This window comes from Artemia sp. Qi Xiang Cuo, chromosome 9, assembly GCF_049724085.1.
Source record: "Artemia sp. Qi Xiang Cuo chromosome 9, ASM4972408v1, whole genome shotgun sequence".
Taxonomy (NCBI): Eukaryota; Metazoa; Arthropoda; class Branchiopoda; order Anostraca; family Artemiidae; genus Artemia; species Artemia sp. Qi Xiang Cuo.
This window is the reverse complement of record NC_142802.1, coordinates 72,803,123-72,829,322: the sequence shown is the minus strand read 5'-3', so window position 1 is coordinate 72,829,322 and position 26,200 is coordinate 72,803,123. Positions and strand designations below refer to the sequence as shown.

At 35.4% G+C, this 26,200-nt stretch overlaps 1 protein-coding gene across 3 annotated transcripts in view; it reads left to right on the top strand.

Moving 5' to 3' along the window:
- Window positions 1-26,200, top strand: part of Sema2a (Semaphorin 2a) — a 508,917-nt gene that overhangs the window by 339,264 nt on the left and 143,453 nt on the right. For all 3 annotated transcript variants that reach the window (XM_089094861.1, XM_089094860.1, XM_089094859.1), the window contains one exon: window positions 21,082-21,144. In XM_089094861.1, coding sequence (XP_088950987.1) covers window positions 21,082-21,144 — 63 coding nt within the window. The remainder of the gene's footprint in view (window positions 1-21,081; window positions 21,145-26,200) is intronic.

The window sequence follows — 26,200 nt, the reverse complement described above, 5'->3', positions numbered from 1 at the left end:
CAGCATATCCCTGTTTGGACAACTTTTTGCTCAAGCTGATCTTGCTACACTATAATGAAAAAACTATTCTTCCTCCAAATGTTCTATGATTGAAACTATTCAATATCCAGAAATGGAAAAAGGATTAGAGGTCTATGTCTATCTAGTCTGAAATTGTCTGCCGAAGCCGAGTTTGCTGTCAAAAACCGACACTTCGAGACGCTAGATGTCTACTAAATATTAACTTCCGGCTTATTCCTTGGTTTCATAGTAGCTTTTCTTAGACTTCGCAAATATTCGATTACCATATTGGACGTTAAATAAAGTCAATCCAAAGTCAATATAGGATCGTGAGATGTGCATATTTTTGACAAAAAAAAAAGAAAAAAGAATCAATAACCTCTTTTTAAAAGATTTGATTACTATTTTGACCGGGGTCCGACTTATTCCCCCCGGAAAATTCCCTCCTTGAGAATTTTCCGCTAATGTAAAATTGAGCAAACAATCGCAAATAAAGGCAAATAAAAAGAAAGAAGAACAATATACAGCAGCTGTTATAAAGGAGGGTGGTGGGTCATTGTGTAGGCGGGGGATATGCCAGGTACCTAATAGAACGCATTTCAGTGCCCGAATTTTCTAAATCTCCACACGCCTTCAGATAGATATAGAAGGGGTATGGGGGGGGGGGTAAGAGTTAATCCCTCAAACAAATCAAAGAACAAATCAAAATTTAGAGATATCAGTTTTGTTGGAAAACTTCTAACTGTCTAATAAGTTTGCCTTTGGGGTTGATATCACCCCCTTAGCCCCAATGTTAACCTTTATATTACCCTGCTATGATAACTCAACCCACAGAAACACGGAAAAAGAATGAAAATAGAACAAAAATGTAAACATAAATACTATAGGAAATTCTACACCACATATTCTGCCTATATTTTGGAATACTGTAGAATATTCCAGGATACCTTCTTTTCATCATTATTTTATTTGTCATACTTTCTCTATGGCTGCTCAATTTTACATGTGAGGGGAATTTTCAGCGGGGGGAGGGAGTGGATTGTTTTTTTAGGGAGGAGTAGACATTTCACCGTTTAAACGAAAAATAGAGCGAAAAATAGGTATTGCACCTTCTGAAAAATAGAGGTTTTTGGACAAAATATTGTTACAATTAGAGTAGTCCAAATATCTGGGAACTGAGCTTATCATCACATCCCCCCAATCTCCCTCTGAAACAGACAAATTGTACAAAACAATTGGAGAAAATCGTTAAAATGAAATCTTTGGGATGAAAAAAAAAACTTCCTCCTCCCCATCTGCGCACTTGCTTTTATCTGTTGTCCAGGTAGCCTCAGTTTGAGTATGTTTGGAGACGGATAGTTGCGTTTAAGTGTTATGATCCAAAGTCAATTTGTTCCTTTTAGCATATTGTGCAAAAGAACTTCTGAATCAGTACCAACTATGACTGTTGACAAGGAATGGAAATTGACCTTGTGTTTAATTTTAATCAAGCAATTCGTGGTAACAAACTACATTATCCCGATGAGCCTTAATCTGTACGAGGGGTGTCGACTTTCCACCAGCTGATATACATCTCAGAACACCACATTTGCCGCACTGTTTCGCCACTCTTGGCTTAGTTTCCGCCGCGCCTGGCACAGTTTCTGCCTCACTTGGCACACTTCCGCCAGGCTTGGTACGCGCAAGCCGGTACACGACATTTCTGAAAGAGGACGCCCTCTCAAATCTTTAATCCTGCATCATATTACAACCTAAAAAAACAACAAAAAACTAATAATAACGTCAAAATATATTTTAAATTATTGCAGCTGTTCTTGCAGCGCAATAATATTATACGATATTGAGGGGAAAGAGGCTTCAGAACACAGGTATACAATAAAAGTTGGTTGCAAGGCCGTATCCAGGGGGGGGGGGGGTTACCCGGTTTGAACCCCCCCCCCCCCGAAATTTTGACCGAGTCGAAAATAAGTCGAAAATTAGTAAAACCTAGGTAAAAATCAGTAAAATTAGTCGAAAACTGAGTCAAAAATTAGTAAACCCCCCCCCCCGAAAAAAAATCCTGGATCCGCCCTTGGTTGGTTGTCAAAAACTTAATTCTATTATTTAAAACTGTTATGTGAAATTTGGCAAGCAGATGATAACTATATGGCTATCATTCGTGGTTGACCATAAGAGTACGGCCAGTAAATGGGATTAGCCGCAACACTACCATTGGTGAATTTTCTCACGGGGAGGGGCAAGTACTACCAGGAGTTATGTTTTAACCACGATTTAAATGAGTTTTTCTCATTCACCTCTTCTGATACATTTTATGACATCTTGCTCTCCAGAGGGGGAGGCATTGACCCTAGAACCTGTTTGGTGGCGCTCGTGATTTGCCACTCTTGCTTTAAAGACTGCAACTTTTGAAGTGATAATGGTGAAATTAATAGTTTTCCAGGGTGTACTGTAAGTAATAGAATTGTAATTCAATTTCTTATCCGCAACAGCTGTATAACATACTGACTATAATCATGTGAATTCTTAACTACAAACTGACAAAGTCTGTTTAGGCATATTGTATATAAAAAAAACATGATTCATAACGAGGAAGCCATAAAAATTCATCATCTGCTCATTTGTTAGGGTAATTCTCCATTATTACCTAGGTAATATCCATGGACATTATCACGCAATCCGCATAGAACATAATTTAAATGCAAAGGAAGGATTACTGTTATTAGTCCAAGATCCCTTGACCCTATAGGACATCTTTTTTGCTTGCTTATAAAGATGTTAAAATTATTCATTTTCACTTTTGACCACTCCTTACTTGCATTGTACTTGCTCTCCCAATGCAAATAGTTTTTGCTGAATGTAGATTAATGTTTGTTTTATAATGTCAGAATTAAATGCTTTAATTTGAGTTAGTTATTTAACCGTCATAAACAATTACAGGGTTTTCGACGAGAGTTCAAATTTAAATTGTTGGGTGCAATCAAGTTTAAATTGTTGGGTGCAATCAAATTTATTGTTGGGTGCAATCAAATTTAAATTGTTGGGTGCAATCAAGATTCTTTTTTGGGTGCAATCAAATTTAAATTGTTGGGTGCAATCAAATTTATTGTTGGGTGTAATCAAGATTCTTTGTTGGGTGCAATCAAATTTAAATTGCTGGGTGCAAAATAATTTTACGACTTCCTCTATAATGTACTAGTTTTTTCGATATTTCGTCTGTTTTTGCGCCTTTCTTAGTTTGTCCTCTATCCCCCTGAAACAGATTCTTGTGTATATTTTTGCACCAGGGCTTCAGCCTGGCAATCGTTTCGCATGATCTATTAAAAGCAATATTTTAACTTGTTGATTTATAATGATGTGTTTAAAAAAATATTCAATTCAATTCAAACTTTTTATGTCCTCCGAATACGAAGAGTAAAAAAGAAATAAATAAAAATAATAATCGCTAATCAACAGGCCATAAAATTATTTTAAACTATATAACAACAAATTCAATTTATTTGATAGAGTGGTTGCCCCCCCCCCTCCTTGGAAGGGATGCACAGTGGGGGTCTAGAGTTCCGCCCACCTGAATTCTTAAAATTCCCAATTTTTGTTTTAATTCTTATTCTAATTATCAGATTTTTTTATCATTACCCCCACCCGAAATAATTTTTTTGCGTGGCTAAAACTATCCAAATTTAGAATTCAATGTTTATTTTTATGGTGACAGCTGTGAACAGCTATGGATTAAGGAAAATCTTACATGCGTTCTCAATACTATATTAAACCCAAATAAAGGTTACTATTGTTTTAAAACACGTAGACATAATAAGTTTCTTTTTACTTGCCGATTCAACTGTAAAATTTAGTTTTCGTTTCAATCTGACCGCTCCCAATTGCCAAATGACAGCCCCAATGCTCCACATTTTTCGTATATTTGCCTTCTGTTTTGTGGCGGTTCTCTTCAAAAGCAGTTTCTGTGTTTAAGCCTTTATTGCACGGTTTACACTTAATGGCAAAATTTTGTTTTTATTCTTGAATGCTCCTTCTCGACTTGTGACTATGCTCTCTTTATTTAAAATGGATGCCCGTGTCCCATTATATTCACACTCATGAATAAAACAAAATTGCCCACGACTACGTCGCCAATCATGTATTCCTTTCGTGATCTGTTGTGTTAAACAATGTTCAACTTTCAAGCTGCCACCTAGAATTCTGACGACCTTTCTTTGTTTTTGTTTTGCTTGACCGGTTCGTTGGCAACTACTGTCTGTACTTCTTTCATGTTGCAAGCCATTGGCTCATCGCGGCGTTCAAGATCTGGGAACATGCTTGGCTCCTAGAAGGTCTGTCTGCAGTCGATTGCTCAACGATCGGCAACCGCTCTCTATTCCAACGTCTGCCATATTTTTGGAAACCATCAAGTCGCTTCAAGTCCGACTTGAGAGCAGATAATAATGATTTTTTTTTTATTTCTACCACCAGCGCGCTTTCTTCCATGACGGCGATGGGAGGCACTTTATGGTTTGCTTTGATATCGCGTCTTTAGTGCCACGTCGTCAAAGAGTCGCAGTGTGAGACCAAACCAATACAGCGATATATGGTTGAAGACATTTTCTATGGCTGGCGGGTGTTTAGTTTTACTGTGGATGGTGTCATTGTTGACTCTTTCAGATTGCCAGACATTCAGAATATTGCAATGGCACTTGTGGTGGAAGAATGCATTACAGTTCGCAGGCTAGACTTTTGGTGCCCTTTTCTTATAATGTTCATATATACTTAAGCGAAAACTACACCCAAGCCAGGGTTCTTGACTCCCTAGATTTGCCACTGGTAGTTTAGTCGATAAAATATCCACTAGCACTTGGTGTATCCTAATGTCTGAGTGCTGAGAGTGTATGCGTTCGATAAAGAAGTCGGGCAAATCGGCTTCTATAGCCTAATGGTTTTGTACTCGATGACGAGAGTCTAACACATATGCACGAATCTTTCGGGGGGGGGGAATGATAGTTATTATAACAATTAAGGAATTTGAGTTTTCGGTGGGGGATCAGGCCCTGAGCCACCCCCGCACACGTAACTGGCCAGAGCTACCTAGTATAACTGCCTACGTAATTTGCAGGTTGTCATAGATTCAACTCCCATCGGCGGAAGTTTTTTTTCTATATATATAGTGGACCCTTTGCCAAGGTCTATTCGTTTAAGTGTTGTACTTAATTGCCTGTGCTTGTTTTGAATCTCTCTCGAGCCAGGCTGCTTAACTCTAATTTTTTTTTTTTTGGGGGGGAGGGAGAGGGAGGATTTAGTCTCAAAACAATTGAATGACTTATTTGTTCATAATGAAATCCCTCAGTACTGAGAACTAGGGCTCTAAAATCAACGGCTCCCATTAAGTCCTTTGATATCCAATCCCAGGAAAAATTTAAGGTACTTCCGTATTAGCTAGTACACAGTCGAGAATTTGTATCGCGAAGAACAGATAATAACTGGTTTTCACGATCTTTATACCAGACAATTAGCTCCAGCTCGGTGGAAAACTACAATGTAGCTATATTTTGATCAAATATTTAGTTGGTATTTTGGTTAGGTTACGTATTTAAGAATAATGCGGTCTTGGGGTCCCCTTCCATATTTCTTTGCTGTAGTTTCCATAATTTTGTTACTAAACAATTATATTTTCATCATATTTTGGTATATTTCAGTGTGATTAACCTAACTTCAATTCTTGAGTATGTACTAGCAATACAATTGGATTTACAATACAACTGGATAACAATACAACTGGATTTACAATACAAATTTAATACAACTGGATGATTCATTTTCTTTAAAATCTATGACGGATTAAGGGTTATATTCACTAATTTGGGAAATCTACACCGCCTTTGATTGTCGAAATTAACTTTGTTTTATGGAATTACCGGTTTGACAAGTGGAAAGCTCTTTTGAGTGTAGTAAACGTAAATTGCGCCGTCAAATATGCATTTCGTATTACATAGCCAGAATAAACAATGGCACCTCATTGGAAAAAAACACATCAAATTCATTTTATACGAAAAATTCTATTGTTCAAACATAGGATCGACTGTAAGTTCTGACTACTTCTTATTATCGAGTTAAGTCTGACGATGAATCGGCAAACATGTCTTCAGCAGGGATGTCAAACTCTCTACTTTAAAGCCTAGCTTAAAAAAAAATTATATATATATATATATATATATATATATATATATATATATATATATATATATATATATATATATATAACGGTACTTATGTATTATACCGCCAACACTCAAGTTTACGCTTTGTAAAACTCTAGAACAAACGGTTTTATCGGTCTGTATTTAGAAACAATTAGCTTATGCTCAGTGGAAAACAAGTGGCGCGTGACAGAATACATTGGAATTAGGCCTATATAATTTGGGCTATATATTTGCACATTGGGGGGGGGGTATTAGGTTAGGTTAGCCCCCCCCCTTAATCAGCAAATATATATCCCAAACTTGTTTCTAAAGGATTATATTTTCATCATCTTTCGGTATTTTTCATTAGGAGTAACCTAACTTCACTTCTTGGCATGGGCGCCCATATGGGGGGGGGGGCAGGGGGGTGGGCTCCCCAGCCCCCTGGCTGAATGGTGCTGCCTTATTTTTATACTTTTGTTCAGATGTTTATATTAAATATTATTAAACGTGCAATTTAGACGAGGTTTGCCCCCCCTGGGCTTCAGCTTATGGGCGCCCATGCTTCTTGGGTCTTGGCGGTTTAGTACATAAGTACCAAAATAACATCTATATTTAAAAACGACTATCGCAAAAACAACTGCCCAATTTGCGTTCTGCCGCAAAACGATAGAACTGGTAAATAAACAAGTTAGCCTATATGGATAATAAAAAAAAGGATCCTCCGGAGCCATTGCTGGCGCATAGGATGTTCGAACCGGCGTTTCAGTTGCTGGATCTTTTTACGGGGAAAAGTAGCAAGCCTGTTATTCCACCTTGCGGCAGTGGGGATTGATCCCTGGACCCAGTATTGCCAAGCAGAACATCCATCCACTGTGCTATCACAGGCCAGCCTATAGGCTAAAGCAAAAGAAAATCACCAACAATGTGTATCCAATATCCGTGAGCATCCGTAGATATTTTTGCGGGGAAGGGGCAAGTGCGTAAAGTTTTTTTTTTTGATAAATGGATAGAAATGGATAGAAACTTTTAAAAGTATGACCGTCTGAAAAGTATCATTTTTTCGAATGCTGCAAAATTTTGTGCTCGCCCCCCCCCCCTTGATACGGGAAGTAGGTACCATACAGTCAATCGTATTTAAAGGGCTAAGTCTGTGGTACACGTAGAAACAAAAGAAATCGTCGCTATATAATGCCTGAGGCTAGTAGTCACACTTGTTGATTGGAAAGGCAATATTTATGAATAACCTGGACTTTTTCTTGAGTTTAATATCACACTTGGGTTATAGAAGCAGAAAGTTAAAACGGCAAGAGATTGATTGAAAAGTTTGTGCCGTCACTAATTTGCTCCCAATTGTTCTGCAGTAAAAGCTAGTCTTTCCCAGGTGGAGTGGGAGGATGTCGTAAGGAAATAAGCGTACGTAGCTGTGTTGGCATCGGGCGAAGAATTTCCAAATCCTTGTTACAGATGGAAAAACTTTTCCAAGCTTCAAACCATTCAAAAAATCTTTTCTAGTCTCAAAACCATGCCTTAATTACCTTAATTTCATATTCCTCAATTCCTTATTCCTCATAACTTAATTCTGATTGGTCAATTACGAATTTTACTCCTAAAATTGAACAAATTTCACACACGAGAAATTACACACTGATTTTCTAGGTCTCTGCCAAAGGACCAGCCTCTATGCATCAAGTATTCACCAGTCAACTTACTGTCTAAGCCTCGGTATGAACCCCCGGCATAAAAACCTTCATAACACAAGTTTATTCATAGTGCTTGTTGATTATAGATTAGTGATCAGGGTCGTTCCAGATCTTGACCTTTTCTAGTATAAATCCAGGTTATTGGTTTTGGAAGACATATTTTTTATTGGATATCATATTTATTTTCTGTTTTGACAAGGAATTTTCCTATGCCTCGAAGTTCACGTTCTTAGAAGCTCTTAGTACCAACTTAGGTTTTAAATCAGGGAATGACTACCAGCCACGTGCACAGAGGGAAGGGTATGGCTCCGGACTAGAGCCCCCTTATACTCGAGATTGTTACGAACTTTATCTAGAATGTTTTATGTGTCCAAATAATTCCTCATCGAGGCATTTTATATAGGTTTTGACTTGGACACTTTCAATACTTATTGCGTCTAATGGTTAGATATGCCTTTTCTATATTTATTTCTATACTTTCTATACCATTTCTATACTCACTTATTTTGAGACCGGTGAAAAAACGAAAATTAAATACCTATACTCTTTGTTACGTTTTTCTTCATATCAACAATGACCTTTTTTTTAAGTTTGTCGGCCATGTCAGAAAAGGGAAAAAATTAAACAAGCATGTTAAAAAATAGAAATTATAGGGGAGATCGTAAAATCTCTGAAAGTTTAGAAAAATAATGACCCTGATTCAGGCTCACCCCCCCCCCCCTTTTTTTTGTGCACGTGCCTGTTGTCGCCTGAAATTGTGATTCGGCAAAATTAGATTATGCTGATGGTTCTTTTGCTAAATTTGATTAAATCAGGAACAGACATAGATACTATTGCATTTACGGTGTATTACTATTGCATAACGGTGTATTACTATTACGGTGTATACTATTGCATTTACGGTGTATCTGATATTTTATTCCACCTAATGGTGGGATGTGTCGTTTTAATCCTTATATGTTCGAATTCATTTTTAAACCGCTTAAAAAACGAAACTTTCATGGCTGCCTTTATAACATTTGACATTTTTATGGGCTTTACATGTCATCCGTATCTGTCTGCGCGATTATCTTCATTATCAACAATTATCTATCTTTTATTTTTGCCAAGACGGTGTCAGCTGACGTCTTGATAAATGGCTTGGAAATGTTTTCAGCCATGTTAAAACATAAATTTCTGCCTAGTGTTATTCTGTTCTCGAATTTTTCTTTCGAGTCATGTTTTTTATTGGTGTGCTTATTTCGAATCTCAAAGAATGTCGTTTTGAAAAAAACATAGACAGTTCCTAGCTTCTAGTTGAACTCAAATTTAGTACCAGTATTTTTGGATGTCCTGGAACATCTTCTCCAGAAGTTGACTTAATAAAAGCCGACATAATTTTAGTGTGTGTATTATGGAAACACATTTGATAAGAACAAGCAAACTTATATACTTCTACTCCCCTCCTTCTCTTCGCTAGATTGAACTAGATTTTTTTGGGGAAAAGATATTCCTGGGTCTGTAATCAGATTCATTTTAGACTGTTATTAATTTTATCAATTTTAATGTGTGTGATACAATTGCTTCCTTTTTTTATCTAAAGATGTTTCTTTCACAGTTAGCTTGTCAATTTCAGTGCAATTTTTATTTGTTTTTATTCATGACTTTTTTTGTATAATAAACAAAAATATAAACTATTACAGATATAAATCACTACGCTAGGGAAAAACTTAAATTTGCTAACGCGTAGCGATTAACTACATAAATATTGCTAGAAGCATCCTAGACTAATTAAAATAATAATATAAAAGAAAAAAAAGACAATCACCTTCTCTCAAACATCCCCAGGGTAACCACCTCCATCCATCCCCACCCCTTCAACCCGCACCTCCCTCCAGCCCTATAACCCACTCGCATCCCCCCCCAAAAAAAAAGCTGAAGAAACTAATTCCCCAAGAAATACCCTTTTAACCTTTTTTTAAACTGTGGGAGGTGCTCAGCCGCCCTAACACTCACAGTAAGGAAATTCCATACAGAAGGGCCAAGATACTTCAAAGTAAAACCAGATATTACTCTATTTTCAATATGCACAACTAGGTTATCACATCTTATTGTATCATGCTCATGAACAGAACTTGAAATGGTAAAACTCATTAAAAGTTTCCGGGACTAGGCTATGCACACAATTAAACACAAATATCGCCGCTTGATAGTCCGTTATCGATGTCCAACATTGAGTAGCCTTAGAGACTTAAAGCATGCACTGGTGTCTTTCACATTTTCACGTACTTCCCAATTATTCTTGCTGCTTTATTTTGTAGAATCTGCACACGCTTGTAATTAACATAAAAGTTACTGCTCCACACTACACATCCATACGATATATAAGGGTAGATTACTGTAAAGTATATTGTGCGAAAAGTACGTTCCGGCAGAACATGCTTCAGTCTCCTGAAAATGCCAACTCCACGTGCAATTTTGGCGGAAATATTGTGGTTATGATGCTTCCACGAAATATTAGAATCAATATGGAAGCCAAGATACCGTAGTGCTTGTACAACAGGCTTTTCACTCGATAGGACTTTACTACTTACATCAACAGAATCACCCACTCTACAGAATGTCAATAAAAACATCTTCTTTGCATTCGTGCACAGCAAACTTAAGCTCGTAAACACCTCCATTATTAGTTATTGCTGTTAAATCATTGACTTATTTTGTAAATACTATTAGCGCATTGTCATCCGTAACTGAAGTAATATATAGATTCTATAGATAAAAGCGTATTAGGTCCACGGAGATTGAATAATGTAAAGGGCCCCATCACAGGGCTCTGGGGTACACCTCACTTTACTGGATAAGACTATGAGACTGCATGATTCAAAACGACATTAAGAGGCCTACCGTAAATATAACCCTGAAACCATCTTAGACAAACTCCATTTATTCCAAGGCAATTCGATGAAGCAGCACTTGGTAGTCACCCGTTTCAAACGCTTTTCTAATGTCAGTGAAAATAGACATAGGTACGTTACCAGAGTTTATTGCACACTTAAAACATTGAACCAGATGCTTTAAGGCGTGCGTCGTGGAACGACCATTACGTAACCCAGACTGTGTCTGACTCAAAAGCCTAATCATCTGAAGGAAATTATACAGCCGTTTATGTACCACTTTCTCCAGTATCTTTGAACAGATAGCCACAATTGATATGGGTCTTCAGTTTTCTATATCTGCCTTGCGGCCACCTTTGTGAAGGAAAATGACCTTTGCCACCTTAAACTGCACCGGAAAACTACCTTTTCTAAGGAAAGATTAATGATAAAAACTAGACAGGGAAGAATATATTCTAAAATCTCTTCGATCTCGAAGGGACAAATCATCCGCACCGGCAGAATTAGACTTAAGTGACGCGCACAACTTTACGCACTTCTTCACTCGTGTATGGCTGAAAATCCATATTTAATGTTTCACCACGGACGAATATTAATATTCGATGATCAACATTATTTTAATTAATTGTCTTATTGAAGCAAAAAAGATTTAAACTCTTATTGAACAAAGCTATCTAAAGCTTTTTTTTTACCAAACTGTTGTTTTTCCATATTCGACTTTTGAATTCTTATTCATTTCGTATTTTATTCATCGTAAAATGCTCACGAAAGGACACAGACCTCAGATAACATGCATGCGATCTGAAATATAGCTTCGTGATTTCTAACAATGGTGCTTCTAGCATTTTTGATTACCATGAAACTTGTTGTTAATATTAATTACAAATCAGTCATATTTATTAAATGCTGTACTTTTCTTGGAGAATGCAGTTTTTCATAATTAAAACATATTTAAAAACATAAAAAAGCAGTGTCATGTAGTTGCGCTTTCAACTTCAAACTGGCAACGTTGAAGGTAAGGTAACAGCCCCAAAGCATTAAATTACTAGAGTTAAAAAAAGAGGTACTAGTACAAGAGTTTTCACCAACTGATTCCGGAAGATTCTGACTCCAGGGGTTTATTTCTAACCACCTTAACCATTTTAACAATTAATTAGGATAGATTGGGAATCTGTGGCTCCACTACCCTTGTGTGAAGTTGTCTTGTTACAAGGAATAGGGTGGTTGAGTTTTGATTCCAGTCACCTTGAAAAGGAGACGTTTAGGGATTCTTTATGTTTCTATATTCTGATTAAATGTCATGTGGCCATCCAAGCCAGACGTTCTCTGCAATAAGCAAGTTCTGAGCAATTGGAGTTTGAAGTTACTCGATTACATGGAATGGACAGTAGAATTCCGATTTCGGACAAGGATTCCGACATGGACAAGGATTTGTGACTTTTCATTCTAGTCCGGTCAAAATATTTTTTGTGACTTTTGATTTTAGTCTTGATTCTGCCTGATTGAAATGTGACTTTTGATCCTAGTCTTGATTCTACCTGATTGATATGTGACTTCTGATACTAGCCAGGTCGAAATTTTTTTTGGGACTTTGGGATTTCCAAGATTTAGTCACTCGATACATTAGTGGAAATAGAATCGTTGAATCTGAATCAACGATTCGTTGAATCTGAATCAACGATTCGTTGAATCTGAATCAACGATTCGTTGAATCTGAATCAACGATTCGTTGATTCTGAATTGATATGTGACTTTTGATTCTAGCCAGGTCGAAATCTTTTTGGAACATTGGGATTTCCAAGATTTAGTCATTCGATACGTTAGTGGTAATAGAATCGTTGATTCTGAATATCTAACTTCCAATTTGTATTAGTTATAATCAATATTCAGGTAATAGGCTATTTTTTAAATTACCGTTCCTTTCATTCTTTTTTTAATAGCACGAAATGTTTTGGAAGTTTGTGAAAACAAAAGGTAGATTGTACGTTTTCGTGATCCATAGTGTCACGCAGACTCATTTAGTAATCGAAATGGTATTAAATAATGAAACCTGTGTTTGAATTTTGAAAGAAGAAAGTAGCTTCTGTGGACTTTTCTCTGTGGATTTCTTTTGCGGATTAAAGATCGAGAAAATTACCAGAAGTTTCGATCCTCTATATAAAAATGAATGTTTTGATTTTTTAATAGAGCCTTTATGCTAAAGTTATTCTAGTTTTATTTTCCGGTAATTATCTATTGTGCCAAACACACTCAAGAAGTGAAGTTAGGTTAATCATAATGAAATATACCGATGAAAATATAATACTTTTGTTTATATAATTATATAATTTGGAATATATATTTGCACATTAGGGGTGGGGTTAAAGTAACCTAACCTAACTTGATCTAACCTAACCTTACCTCCACCCCCCTAATGTGCAATTATGTAGCCCAAATTATACAAGTCCAATAAATTCTATCACCCGTTATTTGTCTCTGTGGCTATGAAACCGGTTTTCATAGATCTTACATTCAGAAATCTTCTCGACTGTGTTTGCTATAATACATAAGTAGGCTACCTATTTTCCTTCTTTTTAGTTTTGAACATCATTGCAATTATTTATGCTAAACAACACTTAAAAATTGAAAAAATCGAGTATCAGTGTAATTATCCATTATGTAGCTAGAGAAAAGGCGTCCGAATTGTGATAAAGTCTTAATGCGATGCTTTTTAAATGATTTCCTCTTGAGTTCGGTTTATCACAATTTTTTTTCTCTACCCACCATGGGCGCAATTTCAGCATTTTGGGAGGCCCACATTTGGGGTATGGGTATAGAGCATGGTATACCCTTCAGGGTAAAGAGGGGTTTCCGGGGCCTACCCCTGGCCCTACCTTAAGTCTTCCATAGCACATGTTTCTTCAAACGGAAAGGGCGAAAAGTTGTTATTTAGTAAACATGCTACTCGGTTAATCTGAAAAACGTTCCACAAGACATAGTAAACAATACACACACATATCAAACAAACATAAAATTCAGTTGACAATCCTGCTTCCGCGCCCCTTTTGTGGTGGAGACTCACTGGCGGATTCACGGCGCCTGGCGTTCATGTTACGTATTTATTTTTGCACACTTACCTTACCCTGTGAAACTGTAAACAAAACCAGTGCTATCGTAACTTTTATCGTATTGGCGTTAATTTAACAAAAAGTTAATCTAAAATGTACCTCTTAACCTTGTCCAATTTTCTGTTTGACAAAACAAATAATAAACTTGGCAACACATTAACCAGTTTCTCATCAATTATCATTTTAGGTTATCCTATTAAATTATAATATTTTTCAAATTATTGAGGGGGACAACTCCCTCCTGCCCCCGTCCGAAATGGCGCCTATGCTATCCACTATGTATGTTTCGTCAAACTGGCACAAATATATTTGGAATTCAAAAGAGCTTTGGGTTGTAAAACTTTTTTTTTAGTGAGGAAGTGTGATTTTTCTTTTGTAGCTTTTTTATAGATTTTTATTTTATAGATTCTTATTTTTATTTTATAGACTTTCTTTTATAGATTTTTTAGAAAAAAAAATCTATAAAAAATAATAATTAAAATTATGTTAACTAAAAATAATAATTAAAATTATAATTACATCGACTAGTTTAAAATTTGATTGTAATTACATATAATTAAAGCTATATTAATAAGAGATTATGTCAAAATTATCCTTAGCTCTCGCTATTCTATTTATAAAGGAGGACTGGCTCCTCCTTCATTAAATTAAAATTAAAGAAAAAATTTAATGAGATTGATATGCCGATTTTTCTTATTGCGTAACAAATTAAATCTTGGTTGAATGTTTGATGCTACTGGACGTAAGACCGTTTTCTTTTATAGCTAGAAAAAAAAATCTGGATTGTGGTAAAACGATCACCATTTTGTAGATGGTTCTCTAATCAATTTTATCGTTTTCGGGCATTTTTTCTATTCACTTTGTATGTGGGGTCAAATGGACTAAAACAGTACTTCCCACATACACTTGGAATTCCAATGGGCTTTGAAGTATTTCAACACAGGGTCCCTAGCCGAACTGAGAATCGTGTTTAGAAGTGAGAAGGAAATTAAAAATATGATGAGAAAATGGATTTTTCCTTATATAACTAGGAAAAACTGAATTATAACATAACGATCACCATTTTGTAGCTTTAGCCTGTTACGATGGTTATTTAATCAATTTTCTAGTTTATCAGCATTTTTTTTCCTTTGCCTACTATGCAGACTTCGGCTGCCCACGCGCATATTTGGAGGTCCAACGGGCTCTGAGGTATGAAACTTCAACATAGGATTCTAGACTGTAGTGAGAATAATGTTTAGAAACGCGGAAATAAAAAATAGCATTCTAGAAAATAAGAAAGTTCAAGTAACTTCACTACCCTGGTTTTCTAATTAATTTTTAATTTACTGAATTTTTTCTATTTGCTCTATAATATCTGTCACCAAGCGGGTTGAAATACTGGTGCCAGTAAGTGTATTTGAAACTTCAATGTGCGATACCTTGCTGAAATGAGAATGAAATAAGAAAGTTTTTTTGTCAGTTTTGTCAATTCTCTTCCCGTTCATTTTCCTTTTATAATAACTATATAAGGGAAACGTTATATGTAGTGGTAAAAAAAAAAAAAAATTACGATACCGCTGTATGATTTGGAAAACTCAAATTAAATGAGGTTTCAAGCCCCCAATTGTAATATATTGACAGTCAAGTACCCAAAAATAGTAACTTACTGACCGAAAATTGCGTCAACTTTTGGTTTCATTTGTCAAATAATCTTTGCCAGTGTTTTTCCTGTCGGGGCCGACGAAATGAGTGGCTTAGGCCGAAATTGTGGTCAACATTTATCATTTTGCAATGATACAGGAGAGGGCTTCTTTTTTCAATTTCTTTTTTTCTTTAGTTTATTTTATCAGCATTTTTCGGTACTCCTATGTTAACCGGACTGTTTTATATACTGCTAGTTTGGCTAATGCTACGGAAATAAAATAAAATAGGATGAATATATAACAAATTTGGGCTATATATTTGCACATTAGGGGGCTGGGAGGTAAAGCATAGCATGTATTATTACGTAACCTAACCTAACCTAGGTACCTCTCCCCCCCCCTACACCCCAAAAAACAACAGTTTAAATATACAGTTAAGTTTATATCCCACAAGCCAACGTAAACCTGTTTTTCATCACGCGCGTTGGTCTATTTCGTGACTGGTTTGCATTGCAGTATATAAAATAGTCCGTTTAACATAGGAGTACCCATTTTTCTGTAGACTGTGTATATGTTGCCAAACGAGTTGAAACAGTTATTGGCATACGTATATTTGGATTTCCACCGGTCTTTGAGGTACGAGAATGAAGTTTTCCTGTTAAGGAATAAGTTGTTTATTGAATAGAAAAATTGTGTACTATCAGTATTCACGAATTCATTAAACTCTTATTTTCTTTTCGTAATAACTGTAGGGGGGAAACGTATGTAACAATAAAGAAATTGTGGAACGGTTTCATTACTGAGAAACTCGAACTGACTAGACTCGATACATCCGATGATATAGGCCTAATATTGACAGTGATAGATCCAAAACTAACAAGTTATAGACCGAAAATAAATCTAAATCTTTTTTTCTTTTCGCGTTAGATAGCATGTCTTACCTGACATGCTATCCCCTGACCTTCCTGACCTGGGTATTTCCTGACCTTGTTTTTTCCTGTGTGGTGGCTACTGGGAGGAGGTTTAGGCCCAAATCGTCGTCCCAAGGTGTCGTTTTATGACTCTACCTGTATGGTTTTCTAATTAATTTCTTAGTTTGCTACTCTTTTTCTATTGACTATTTATTTGTCGCTAATGATAGGCCCAAATATATTTGTTATTCCAAACGGGCTTTTGAATTATGAAACTTCAGCACGGGATCCCCCGCTGAAGCGAGACTGAAATTGTCCAGTTAAAAAACAAGCTGTTAATTGAATGAAATAAATAAGTCTTTTTCTTATGCCTTTGGTTTCCATCAATTCTCCTCACTTCAACCTCCTTTTATGATGACCATAAAAAAAGACTTGATAGTAGGCTTAAAAATAAATGATTAATTTGTTGAGTGCAGCGCCAGAGAAATTATTGATAGTTTTATGATTGATGAAACTCGAGCTGACGAGGTTTGAGCCACCAAAGGCCCTTTATAATACCTTGACAGTTAATGTACCAAAAGTAATAAGCATAAGCCACAGATCAAAAGCAACACTTAGGACGGCTCTATTGCTACCGTCAATGTTTGTTTTACCGAGCGTTTTTTTTTTTCTTTCTTTTTTTTTTTTTTTTTTTTTTTTTTTTTTCAAAGTAATAAGTATAAGCCACAGGTCAAAAGAAACACTTAGGACGGTTCTATTGCTACCGTCAATGTTTGTTTTACCGAGCGTTTTTTTTTTTTTTTATTTTTTTTTTTTTTGCCGCTCAATACACCTATATACCTCTAAGAAACGCTGGGTAAAATTGAAAAAAAAAATTGGAAAAAACGCTCGGGTTTTAAGTTTTCGGTTGCATACGCCCGATATTCTGTACTTATGTTTTTCCGGTCAGGATCCACGAAAGGGTGGTTTAGGCCCAATAGATTTGATAATTCATTGTCTTGTTAAGTGTTTGATTTAGGCTGTGGATAAAAGACCAGTGTTTTTTTTTGTTTTATATATATATATATATATATATATATATATATATATATATATATATATATATATATATATATATATATATATATATATGTATACTTTTTCATGCCTTTAATTGACGTAATGCTGACCATTTCATGCTAGAATTAAAAGAAAATTAAGACAAGCATGCACTGGAACTTGGGACTCAAACCCTTACCTCTCCTACTACAGAAAAAATAGAAAGTTTTGGTTAGATAGTTTTACCATATCTCTTATATTGTCCATATAATTTACCTGTGGTTCGTTTTGTTTTCTGAAGTTTGATCCCTCCCCAATGCAAATAATTTTCTGTTTACGTGCCTGAAGTCAAAACTTAAGCAGTTGATTGTGAACATTGAATCTTTTTCAACAATCATGCCCTTTTCTTACATTCGAGAAACAAACTTTTTACAAATCAATAAGTTGTGTAAGAGAAAAACCACAAATACATAGATGCTGTTTCTGTCTCCAATTCAATAATTATAATCATAAACCTGAAAAAGGGCGAACTAGGCGAGCCCTTACGTACATTTTTTACTTTTTTAATTTTTATTTAACATAATAAACACAAAATATAAACTATTACAAATATTAATCTCTACGGTAGGAAAAAAAAATGTATTTTTTGCTAACGCATAGCGATTACCTACATAATCATTCTTAGAAACATCCTAAGCTAATAAAAAAAAATAACCTTCTCTCACACACCTCCAGGGCAACAACCACCATCAAAATACAAACCCAACCACCCCCACCCCTTCCACCCCCGCTTCTCTCCAGCCCTATTACACACTCATCCCCACTTCATTCCCCCCCAAAAAAAACAAGAAATACTCTATGTATTTTTAAACTATGGAAGGCGCTCAACCACCTTAACACTCACAGGAAGCGAATTCCATGGGGAAGGGCCAAGATACTTCAAAGCAAATTCTGATCTCACGCTATTTCTAATTTCCGCAACTAAGTTATCACAACTTCTAACTCTTCACAAGAGTTATCTCACTTTAGATGTACGTGAATAATTATCGAAATAAAATGAATGTTCAACAGAAAGGTCGTGAAAGGAGTACGATGCCTAATATTTACTCATTATTTTTTTTGTAACCGGACAATTATTTGCTCGAAAAAGGAAGGCTCTCTTCTTTTCGTCATTTCTTGTCGAAATAAACATGAGGTATGTCAATGCTCATGATTAAATTTTAAAATAATAAGTCCGTTCTCTTTCCCTAAATTGTTTGTTTTATCAATTTCAGACAAATGTCAAATAAACATTGACTTAATAATAACTTTCTATTGAGTTTCACCAAGTATCACTAGAGGATCCCTTCAGAGTCTTTGTTATCTCTCTTTTCCTAGGATCCCTTATTCTGTGTCCTCTAATTTCGACGTTAATAAATTACCCATTCAGCTCCTTAGAAGTTGACTTTTGAATAAAAGAACCTGGTACTTTTCTATTAGGGAAGTAATTACAGTTCCCCTACATCTCTAATAAGCTTACCTTAGACTGCGTTTATCCTTCCTCCAAAGCAGTGTAACGCGTTAAAGAACTTGATGATTTTTTGTATGGACTGGGAAAAGTCCGACAATTCACTGCACTGGAATGAAGTTATTCTATTTCCACTTATTCTCTTTTCGTTCATTCTGGTTCAGTTTGTTCCATACTGTATTTTCATTTCGTTAATAAATTGGATATCCCTAATAAAACTTGACTTCTTAATTAAAGAATCTAATACTTTTCCTTTGTTAATACCGTCGTAAGACTACCTCAGACTGCATTTACCCTCCCTCGAAAGTAGTAGAACGCATTGAAGAAGTTGACAATTTTTTGCATGGACTGTGAAAAGGTCCAGTAAAGACTGACTAACAATTCACTTCACTCGAATGAATTTATTCTATTTTGTTTTACTTTGAGTTCATTCTCATTCCGTTTATTCCATATTCTATTTTCATTTAATTAATAAATTGGATATTCAGGCCCTAAAAGAACCTAAACAAAATAAGCTGAAAATTTTTAATATGGATTGTGAAAAGATCCAAGGCTGGTAAACAATTCGCTGGAATGAATTTTTTCAGCTTTTAAAAACTGATGCTTAGTTTTTTTCTGTTTTCCAACGCAGTTGTTTCTAACTGCGTTAACTGTGTTCTAACTGGTTTTTCTAAGTGCTAATTTTGAATATATACATTTTTCTTAATTAAAATTTTGGTCTTTTTATGGATAGTAATGGAGAAACCTTGCGTGCTAGAAAAGTCTCATTGCATGGTGACCTTTTAGTGAAATTATCTTATTCAATAAAAAAAAAACGTAGTTTGGATATCTCCAATCAGTATAATTTTTTCCGCTCTTTTGAATGGTCTATGTGGGGAGTTTGTATGACCCCCTGCTGCTTAGCAATAAAAGATTCGGTTTTATCCTAATCAGCGTGAAATTGTCTTATGAGCCTGATTACCTCATCCCGCTTGTTTGTTTTCACCACTGTATTTAAATTCTATATAGTATAATCACGATTCAGTAATATTTGGCTACTACAGTTCCGCCCATATCCTCGTCCATCAACAATTCAGCTTATATTACCCTGGAATACATATTTTGGCAGAAACTTTCTCAAAATGCCTTTGAAACCAACTCGAGACTTTGAAATGTTACTTTGAAACCGACTTGTAATTTCTAAAAACATCTGGTTGAGATAGGGAATGATTGTGCTGTATAAATGTATATACAGTGGCTTTCACTGTACAGTCTAATGCCGTATTCTTTTTTTTTTTCACTATCGTTAACGACCAAAAAAAATAAAGCTGATGTAATTCCAATAGCGTTAGGAGTATTCCAAAAGTAGTGTTCAGAATCCTCAATTGTGTTTTTCTCGGAAAGAGTTTTGGACCAGTAGGAAAATTTCGCTCTAAGGTCACGACATTTTTTAGTTCAGCTTGCAAAACAGCACTGGAAAAGATTCCTTGACTATAAGATATGTCGTGCTAAAAAGGATTTGGAGCCGGATTTGGTAGTTTGGCGTGATTGAAATTGAGTAGTTTGGCACACAGCTCTTTTTGGCATGGAGAACAAAAAAAAACGTTCTGCAAACTTCAAATAGAAACTTTGGAAAACCAATTGTATCCAAATATATCTTTGTCGTTTTACTGCTTTTGGAGGGTTATCTTTTCTCAATTTTTCGAAAAAGTTTGACTTGGTAAACCGGTCTACAAAGTTTTTTTTTTAATTAGTTTGATGAGAGTATACGAACTATCTTAAAAAGAAATTACGAAAAATCCTAATTCAGTTTTTAATGAACAGTGCCTTGTTTGCAGTTACGGAGTTTTTAGTAGTATCTGACGCCAAATCTAAAAAAATCAACGTGTATGAAAAACGACAACAAATAAGCTAAAAGTTATATGACACCGAATAGCGAGACACCAAATCTTTTCTCGAATTAACGAGGAAAAATGTGTAGAAGAGGGAAAAAAAACTTTGTTTGTTCCAAATATATTTCTACCGTTTTAATGATTTTGTAAGAATATCTTATGTTCAATTTTCCTAAAAAGTTTGACTTGGTAACCTGGTTTACTAAGTTTTTTTTTTTACTTTTTATTAAACACAAAATTTATTTTGCTTATAATTTGAGACGTTTTATTTTCTTTTTCCAGGAAGATTCGTTAATTCTGGAACCTTCAAATCCAAATAGCTGCATTTCCAAAGGAAAAAGCGAGGTTTGTCTCTAATTATTTGTAAATTTTCTTTTGGATGCTTTCTATTAGTCTTAACCAAAATTTTGGTTTGATAATTGTCCGACACAATAATAATAATATGTAAGAACAGATTGAATTTCTCTTTTTTTTTGGGGGGGGGGGGGGAGGGAGCAAATTTTTTTTAGGGATCTGAATTCGAGAAAAAAATCTTGACTTTTTAAAAGACTAAGTGATTACATAGAAAATAGTGAGAATCTCATGATTTTAAGGTTTCTAGCCCAAAGACCCCTCCCCCTCTCACCCTGCGAATCTGACCGGTCAGCAATATTTAAATATTCTTTTCAATACACAAAATTGTTGGAAAAATTTCCCCTCATATTAATACCGATCACATTTTTTAATTTAAAAGTATTTGGAAAATTCCCTTTCATTGGGGAATCAAGTCATAAATCGAAAAACGCGATAATGCACTGAATTGATAAACAAGAACATTATTTTTTTTCAAATGTTATCCTTTGGGCAATATTGTTAATTCCAGACTGAATAACCTTTTCCCTACATTTATAAAAATGATGTAATTAATTTATTTCGATTACATATGCAAAAGGTCGGAAAAGGATACTTAAAACAAATTCATTTTAATATGGAAAATACCCCCTCCCCTGACGCCCCTTCCCTGTGGAAAATTTTCTCTACATGTAAAATAAAGATTGTGTTCTTAAATTTTAAAGTATTATTGAATACCAAATTACTGAAAAAGAAATTTTATAGTTCCGGAAGTGTGTTAGATGGCAGTAATCATAACTATATAATCTGTTAATTAAATATTCAGAAAATGTGAATAGTTTTATCAAAAATAGTTGTGAATTATTTGTGCTTTGGGGTCTCTGATTTCATCAGCGCAAAAAATTAAGATAGCTTGGGGGGAGGATTATGCCTTAAACCTTCGCTAGAGTGTACTCAACAAGTTCTTAATGTTTCTTGGCGATCAGATGAACAATGTAGTACTGCATAAAGGACAGACGGTGGGGTGGGGGCCGTTAATCTTGGAGGTCCCCTGGGTCTCGTGAGTAGCAAAATATGAATATCCTTAAAAAGTAACAAAAAGACTGTTTTAAAAACTAAGGATTTTCCTCTATAGTATGGGGGGGGGGGTCTCGTAAGAGAAAACTTAAACAAAAGCATGAGCGTCACGAAATGCAATAGACACTTTTCGGGCTCTCGTTTATTCTAGAAAGGTCACTTGTTTACAACTTAAAATTTCTACTTCTATCCTCTGCTCTAATTCTGCCCCATAATTTTCAAACTTTTGTAGCTATGGAATTAACTTTCTGAAAACACCTTAGCTGAAAGTAATTCAAAACAAATGAATAAATTTGATTATTTATGCTAAATAGCTTATCTTAAAGTATGTCCTAAATAAACCATCTACGGTGTACATTCTCAAAAGAAGTTGTAATCACGATGTCAGAAAGCTGTGAAAATTATATAGTGAGGATTAGTGGCATATTAAATAGATAGCTATTTGGCGTTGTTAATAATGCTGTAAAAAAAGAACAAGGAAAATCATAGCTGGTTTCAAGCTATCTAAGTTATAGTTAAAATTATATTACTGGTCTTAGCGGTTGTTCTTGGCCGTGGAATATGAGGTACATGTTTTCAAACTCTTCTGAGCATTTTTTGAGGGAGGGAAGGCTCGAGGAATCTTAACACTAAAACTGAAAGGGGGCTAAAAGCTGCTGCACTTTCTACAGTTAATAAGATGAGGCAATGAATATATACTATTTGGAAAGTAATTGGAGACGAAGGGCACGTCCTCCCCGCCTATCCTGAAAATTGAATTTGTAAAAAAAAAAAAAAATGGGCCCAAGGGAGGGAACTTTACCCCAGTAAACTATATACAGTCCAACCTTCTATTTACAGTTCTATTTCAATTGAATTTCCAGCTATATATTAATAATCACATTGGTTGTTCTTGGTTCTGGAACCCGGGGAACGTATAGGCTATCGACATTCTCCATAATTTTTTTTTTTTTTTTTTTTTTTTAAGAACGCAAAAGCTAAGGGGGGGGGGGCTTCCGAGATTACCACTGTTAAAAAATTTGACTTTTGTAAAAAGAGTTTTTGGGCGAGGGAGGGAGTTTTACCCCTGTAATCTGTAGTCTATATACAGTTCAATCTTCTATTTTCAGTCTTATTTTGATTTTTTTGGTTCTGGTATACACTATATGTCAGGGACTTAGGAAGGGGGGAGGACGGAGGAAGGGGGCTCTACCCTTCCTCCCCCGAAATCCGAAATCTCTGCACATGTACCTGTTAGGGCTTAATTTTTATTCTGGTAAAAATATCCATATATATTTACGTATTCAACTCCTCTTTTGATTATGTAGTAAATGAATAAATATACTGACGACAATTAGATTAGAACATGGTAGATATTGTTTTGTACAAGGAATTTTACTTTTTCGAACATGACTAAATGTGTCAAAAGCATATAGCTTTTGTGGCTTCCACACATTATTCTGAAGCCTATAAATTACAGGTTTATCATGTATCATATTGACTCTAATGCTATTATAGATATTATTACCCGCGTTACTTCACAAGCTTTTTATGAGGTTTACAAGTTCTATTAAAGATACACGAGCCTTTTTACTTTCAACATGTGTCTCGTCTTAGCTGAAATCTATGAAAGAGCGGTTCTCGTCATGTGAACGAAAAAGAGAAACGAAATAAGATACATTTTAATTAAAATAAATATATTTTCCGTGCAAAATCTATGTTTGGCATTGAAGGGAATTCCTTCAAAATGATGTTTTATGAAGATACACGGAAAATAAGCGTGTATATCTTTACTGCGAAGTGGTTTCCACTAGTACAGATCAGGGGGGGGGGGGTGAGGACCTAAATAATTTTTCCGTCGGGAGAAGGGAGAGGCGAAGGCACAATTAAGGTATGTTTCTTAGCCACCAAGTCTTACAGCCAATCTTAGAATTAGATTCCCTATTTATAGTCATGTTAGCATGGTCTGTGGTCCTGAGTTAGAAAAAGAAGGAGCGGATGTATTAGTACGGTCTGTGATTCCGAGTAAAAGAGGAAGAAGCAATAGATTTAATTGCTAGCACGGTTAGAACGTTCTGTGATCCTGAGAAGAAGAAGCAAGAGATCTAGTATTAGCACTGTTAGCACAGTCTGTGATTCTGAGAAGAAGAAGCAAGATATTTATTTATTTGTCATTTTAATATCATATAACTTGCTTAGCTGTTAGGTTTTATTGAAATCTAAAGAAAAAAAGTAACCAGAGACAAAATGGAAACCCTTTTCTTAGCTGATAAAATTTCTATCTGTCAGAATAGGCATTGGACCGTCACTAGATTTTCATTTTCAGACCTGAACATAGAGGTGAGCAGGGGGAATCCTACCCTTTGGTTGTTTTTAAAGACCCCCCTCCTACAATTACCTATAAATGGTGTCCTGGATGGTTTTAGGTTTTAGACCTCGCTCCTCTTGGACAAATTTTCTGATTCAAACTCTGTAGGGGCTGGACCTATGGTACATTCGAAGAAATATTTGAATTGTCTCTTTTGGTTATTTTTTTCTTCTCGGGTCTTATGACTATGACTTAGCTCTCGTAGAAAGTCCTGGAATAATCTTCTCAGGTATAAATAATTTTCTAATTAATACTTTAGATGTAGATCGACTGACCGTCGCATATTGTTGCTAAAGCAGATTTTTTTTCATAGCAGGGATATGTAGAACCGTTCAACGATCCTGGTTGCTTTTCTACGGAATTACAATTGAACGTTATCAACACGAAGTGCCAGAATGCTACTGGACTGACCACAGTTAATTTCTTTGATACATGGGTATCTCGTTAGTTTTACCCGGTTCAGTTCTGTTTATAAGTGCTTCTATAGGACAGTTTAATCTTTGTAGGGTTAGGTCATTCAGAAGAATTGCTATTATTGAAATATTGTCATCCTCTTTTTTCTGAGCCTGCACGCATGCTTATCATCTAATGGAAAAAGGGCAATTCCATTAAAGGAAGTGGTATCTGACTGTACAATCTTTTATGGTTTTGCTTCCCTAGTCCAAGGGGGACAGCCTTTCAACCATCCCCATGCCCGTCTGTTTTGCTTCAAACTAATTTAAGCCTAACTAATCTTGAATAAAGGGTTCATCCATTCGAAAGTCCCCTCTTTAATTCCTATATGGAAATTAAGTAAGGTCCGGTGTCTGCTATCCAATTTTGGCATGTAAAGAAGTTGGTCTCTATTGTTAAAATTGGCAACACTGTTGTATTTTACATAAAGTTCATAATTACCATTACTGATTTTCACTCAAATTATTTGTCAAATTCCTAAGATGTATTTTTTAAATTTGAAAAAAGGTACTTGTTAAATATTCCGAAAACGCCCAAGAAATAAAGTCAGGATAATCCTAATGAAATTTACCAAAATATGATAGAATATAGTACTTTAGTAACAAAATTATGGAAATTACAGAAGAAAATTATGGAAAGCAGGCCGGCCAGAACACATTATATTAAATACCTAATCTAGCCAAATCACCTCTATATATTAAATATTTAATTAAAATATACATGCATCGTAGTTTTTCTCACTGAGACTAAGCTAATTATAACTGAATGCAGACAGATAAACCGGTTTTACTAACATCAAACTGATCAGGAACTTGAGTGTTTTCGGGATATTTAGCAAGTACCGAAAAAATGTCAAAATCCAAATTAGTTTTTAAAATCCTAAAATTTTGAACATGATATCCCGAGTATACGTTCTTGAATAATCTTGATGTTGTCGAGCGAATTTCTTGTATTGCTCCTTTAGTTTTCCCGTTAAACTGGTCTAATTGAGAACGAAATATGACCAGCAACTCTTTCAGAAGTAAGGGCGATTTGGGCACCACAAGGATACGGAGGTAATGAGTGGCAGTTATTTGGTCCTGGTTGGGCACTTTTATACTGCCTTGGAAATTTTTAATATTAAGGGTTATATAGCCTACGTAGAATACGTGGAAAGTGGAATTGAAAAATGTGACAAAAGGAGATAAGAAACGA